General features: G+C 29.3%; 1 protein-coding gene across 1 annotated transcript; it reads right to left on the minus strand.

Annotated features, from left to right (window-relative positions):
* Positions 1-252: 252 nt before the first annotated feature.
* On the minus strand, positions 253-3,433 carry LOC8258884 (galactan beta-1,4-galactosyltransferase GALS3). Its single transcript, XM_002533949.4, has 2 exons — positions 1,893-3,433; positions 253-823 (listed from the first exon to the last, which is right to left on the minus strand). Exons 1-2 carry the CDS (start codon positions 3,104-3,106, stop codon positions 478-480), a joined length of 1,560 nt encoding a protein of 519 aa, XP_002533995.2. The 5' UTR covers positions 3,107-3,433; the 3' UTR covers positions 253-477.
* Positions 3,434-6,000: the final 2,567 nt, after the last annotated feature.

A 6,000-nucleotide genomic window follows, 5' to 3' on the forward strand; every position in this document is an offset into this window, starting at 1 on the left:
GAATAACAAAAGTTTAAACAAAAATAAATGTGTGGCAGCCAGCAAGAATCCCCACCATAATAGCTACATCCCATTGGTGGGAGGCAATGGTGGGTCCCATACACCGACAACACTTCAACCAGATAATACAATCCCTTACTTTATAGAACATAAAACTGAAGAAAACATGCACATATATATTATAATGTTATTATATATTTATTTTATTATTATATATGAAGAAGGAAATAAAAGAATGCAAGACCTCCCATATATATCAATATATCATATAGATATATCATATATACCACTTGTATCTCTATACTCAAATGAAAGAAACATTATCATACAAAAAAGAAGAAGAAAGGGTGGGAAACACTGTTCTACTCAAAGATCAATTAAATAAACCAAGAAGAATTTATCATATTTATCAAGAAATGAAAGAACTATATAATATATATATATATATATATATATATATATATATATATTATTCTGTCATTGCCGTGTGCTTTGTAACCTTGAACCAATCATCTTCTGCTCGAATTTCTTCACAGACCAAGCAATGTCGCGCATTGTGGTATCCAGAACATAAGGGTTGTTTTCAAAGTTGATTTCTGTTACATTGAGCAAGTTCCGGCACGGTTCGCGCCGCTGCGCTATTGTTCCGTGATAATGGAAGTATTTGATCTTGCTCTCTGTCTTGTGATTCGTCTTCCCAGCTAGGTTCTGCGACATGTGCACCCCAGTTGCGAAGACATTGCGCGGCTGGATTGCGTATTTGCGGTCCCTCCTTATACCCCTCTTGATATCTCTATAGACAAGCTTCTCAAACCCCCATTTCCTGTGAATCACATGGTATAAAAGAGAAAGAAGAAGATTCATTTCAATGCCAAGCCAAAATGCAAATTTTCCACAACAAAAGATCATTTGCAAGTAACCTGAATCTAGCAAGCATTTAGAATCCATCTTGAAAGTCTTAAGTAGGCCACAAAACATCAAGCATCTAAACCATGAAAGTGATTCTCAGAATCAAGATTACCATATACATAGATGACATAACCAGATAATATTTTGAGTTAAAAGGTAAAGGTCCCCACATCAGAATAATCTTGAGATTTCCCATTCAAATCATTCACGTATGAATAAAGATTTATGTAATTTCATATTGATGAACAAGCATCAACATAGTATGAACATTAAAATTAATCCATGTGGTTCTCTGTCTTTCTCTCTTGAAGTAGAGAACAGCAGAAGTTGTTGAAAAAAGACTATCAAACACTTGCATGGCATATATGGAAAAAAAAAAATTGACAAAGGTACTAATCACATGAATAGACAATCACTTTAAAACACTTCAAACCCACTCCCACTTCAAGAGAAAGTTTCACCATACCGACACCAAGATAGATGAATAATTCCAAACACCTACACACCAATTGATCTTATGTCCATTCCCATTTAATATATTCAACATTAGCCTTAAAATATACCAATCAATCAATCACCACAAAATTACAAATTTGCATGATATCACACCCATTCAAACTTAACAACCATACAATGTTGTAAACCTCCAATTGGATCCTCCTCCAATGTATTCCCATGTTGAGATAAAAATGTCAAAGAGAGATACAATTCAATCATTGATGAAGTTAGAACAAGCAATATCACCAAAATAGCAAAATAGCAGAATAGCAAAACTGATTAGAACCAATTATCAAAACCAAAAAGCAATGGAAATTTAACATCTTAAACAATTCAATCTGCTTTAACAAGTTTGGCATGCCTAATTATATTCACAATTCAGACTTAGCAAAGCAAAATTCACAATTAATTAATAAAATCATGTATTATAATTTGTATGATAATCAGTTGTCAAAGGAATCAAAGGAAAGCAAAAGGACTGTTACCTGTAATATCTACCATAATCAGCAGAGAGACAGAGCTTGCTGCTCATGGGCATCTGCTCAAAAGTGAATTGATTATAATCTGAGAGAGAATCAAGAACAGACTTTATAGTGTTCTTTGGAGGGATGTAAATGTACTCATCAACATCAAAGAAGAAGATCCACTTGGCCACAAACTTATATCTGTGCAAACAGTCATTCACCACCATAAACTGATTATGATAATACCCATCAAACCGTTCTTGGTCTCTTATATCTTGCAATGTAACATAACCCAATTCCATCCATGGCTTCAAAACCTCTAAAACCTCTTCATGAACACCACCAGCATCATGTATAACAAAATGAGATCTTTCACCGAATAGCCTCACGTGATAGGCCATCCATTCTCTTACTCTTTGTGGGCTTAAGCCTCCATAAAGAGAAGACCCACAATACAAATAGTCATACTTCGGCTTTGTAGTGAACAAACTAATGTTTAAATTACCGGGTGGCTCTTGCAAAACCTCAAATCTATCCGTAATGTTGAAGTCTCTATCACCACCGCCGGATGTAGAAGCATGCAGGAACAATTTGCCACCTGAATTATCAGAGTTAATGGGTTGTGCGAAGGTGCAATTCACCACCACAACCGTGTAAACACGGCCGTAACCCCAATCTGGAAGGATCTTATAAGCAACGGCGGTGATGGGGTCGCTGCCTCCAGAGGAGGAGTTTTTATGCGGGACCCACTCGCACTGGTAAGTGGGTTTGGCGTAAAGATGGAGAGGCTTTGAAGAGAGACCTACAATAGCAAAAGTGTCAAACCCACCTCTATAAGCACCCATGGCGATAAAGTTATAAGCCGCGGCGCCATGTGGATAAAAGGCTCTTTTGACGGTACCATTCGGAGTGAGCTGTTCTTCAGGTTGTTGTAAAGACGATGGAGGAGAAGACTGAGGAGAAACAGAGGAAGAATTCAAAGGTAAGGCAATAGAGGTGGTGGTGGTGGTGGTGGTTGTGGTGGTTGTGATTCTCGAAATGCAGAAACGGAGATCAGAAGTAGAGATGGTGAAACGAGATGGCAGAAACTGTAAAAGAGTAGCAATAGTACAAAGAATTAAAAGAGCCGTTAAAAGAAGCTTAAGCTCCGCTGCACAGTTCATTACGACTCCTATAAACATTTTCTTGTCTCCTCCTCCTCCTCCTCCTCTTTCTTTCTCTCTTTCTTTACCCATCTTGAAAAGCAAGTACACACTGGTACTGACCAATGCAAGTTCTTTTTACACACAGAGACGGACAGATTGCTGGTGCAGATAATACAAAAGGGTTCTGTTTCTTCTTTTTTTGGGAAGAGCGCAAGAGAAGAGAAGAGAAGAGGGCAGCCAGCAAGCTAGCTGAGTTCCTCTATGGGGTCTGTTCTTTTTCTTTTTTCCTTTTTATTTTTTCTTATGTGTGTTTTTATAAGTAAATTTACAGAGGTTTTTTGTTAAATTGATGAAGGGGAAAGGGTGGGAGAGTGGGTGGTGGGGTGTTTTTGGTTGTCGTTTTTGGAAGGGTAAAATGTAAAGGATGGATTTAAAACTGTGTGAGGTTTTTGCTTTTCTGTAATGTGTATTTCTTGATTCTTAATTACTACAAGCAAATTTCATTTCATTTTCATTTCATGGGGAGGGACAATGAAATTAGGCATCTTCACAAAGAGTTCTGTAAGGATTTATGGATTCTCAACATTTTTATTTTTTAAATGTTGAAATTAGTAAAATGAAATTTATTTATTTATTTGAAGGGCTGGGCTTAAGTTTTTTAAATTTTTTTATATGCATAATAAATAAATAATAGTTTTTAAATTCAAGAAGTTGATATTTTGGATTTATAGTTGCGAATGAAGGTGTTTGTTTATTTTCCTTTTTTTTTTTGTTCGAGAAGAAATTAATGAGATGTTTATTTACTATGGAACAATTTAGAGAAAGATCATTAGATTAATATATGTTTGTTGGATTATTATTCTTAATTTTTCTTCTTTTAATATTCTATTGATACAAAGAAACTAAGATTATGTTGTTACTAAAAGCATTTGATAAAAAGAGAAGTTGTTGTTTTTTTTTTTTGTTTATTGGATAAATTTATATTAATAATAAAGATTAATAATTGTATAAAATTAAAATCTAAGTGATAAGAGCATTTTTAAATTATATTTTTATTTATATTCAGATAATTTTTATTTTATAATAATATATAAAAAATAATTATTTTTATTATAAATCATATAATATTATATATGTACGGTAATGTAAAATTTATAAATATTATATTATTTTAATTTTAATAATAAATTTATATATTATATACTAAATTAGTTAATTATATATAATATTTAATTATTTATTAATTAAACATATTTTATCTATTTATTAATATTTTTTTTTATTTTTAAAATTTAACTAGTGCTATCTGACAACTATAGAATTTAATTATAAAATTAATTTATAAATATTAATTAATAAATATATATAAATATATTAATAATTTATATTTAATACATACATATATAAAATAAATAAATTATTTAAAATAATATTAATTTATAATTAAAAATAGACTTATAATATAAAAATATCACAATAATACACTAAGGAAACCTTTTATTAGATAGTCTCTTAGATTAAAAAAATTATACTTTATGAGGGAAAAAACTAGAAGCTATCATTCAAATAGATTTTTCTATTAATAAATAAACTTCGAAGGCTATTGTATAAGAGGTTTCAATAGCTGCCTTTTTTTTGTTTTTCTATTATTTTTTATAAAGATTATTTTTGGCTATTGCTTATTATTTTTTTATTTCACCGGTAGTTTTTTAATTATAATATTATATTTTAATTAATAAATATAAATATTTTAAATTTATATTTTATTATTACATAATTTTTTATATGATATTTTAATTTTTACTTTTAAAAATCTTAATTATTTCCATTATAGAATTTAAACTTCTTTTATAGAGTGTATTTATATTTTATAACTAAACTGAATTAAAATTAAAAATTTAATTTACCGTTTATAATACCATTAAGAATAGAATATATAAATTAAAAGAACTTAATTAATATAATTTAAGAATATAAATATAAAATTTTACTAATCAAGTGAGATTATATTTTTTTAATTCTAATATTCTTAATTTTTATTATCAATTAATTTGTACTTTTTATTTTCTAAGTCATGATTTCTATAAAAACAACTATATAAGATGATTTAAATGAGCTAAAATATATTAAAAATAAATGGAAGTAACTATTATTTTAAGAGAAAATTCAACTCAAACAAAATTAGAAAAAGTAATCAACCCGAATTATTGTCAATATTAAAGCAGTTCAGTTTGATAATTTTTGGTCTAAGTCCAATTGTACCAATCTCTAAATTTAACTAATAAAAATGGAGAACTTTAATTTAGTTTCTTTAAGATTTAATTATTAGTCATAATTATGTCATTTGTTTTATCATTTATGTTTGTAGCACTGAAGTAATAATAATTCACTTTTGGCTGGACTATGAAAATTAATAAAGGAAATTCACTGGGAGAAAAATAAATATATTAGTATGAATTATAGAGCTAAAAACTTTTATTACTATTTTTCTGTTTATCAAGAAATATAATTTATGTAAATTATAAAATAGAAGCAAAACTAAAATCAAAGTATAATGCAACAGTGAAATAAGGACTTTATAAATGTCAAATATTTTATTATAAATTGTCAATATATTTTAAAAAATAATATAGCATGACAAAATAGTATATAATAATAGTCAATTACGTGGTAGAATTCAATTAATAAAAAAGAAAAAGCATTGCATAGACCATTATTACTAGTAGTTAGGCTTTGTTTGTTTTATTGTTGAAAAAAGAAGACAAAATTCACTTTGTTTTTTATTTTATTTTTTCTAGATTTAATATTTAAATGAGAACTTAAAAGGCAAATACAGCCAACAGCCGTGTCCAAGGAGTGGGGCTCTAAGCCATCACAGCAAGAAATGTGTTGTGAATTTCATTGATTTTATTAGTTATTATTTTTATTGTATTTGCCATTCACTCCTTCACTTTTCCTGTTATTCCTTTTATAGCACCTGATCG

This window comes from Ricinus communis, chromosome 4 (assembly GCF_019578655.1).
Source record: "Ricinus communis isolate WT05 ecotype wild-type chromosome 4, ASM1957865v1, whole genome shotgun sequence".
NCBI lineage: Eukaryota > Viridiplantae > Streptophyta > Magnoliopsida > Malpighiales > Euphorbiaceae > Ricinus > Ricinus communis.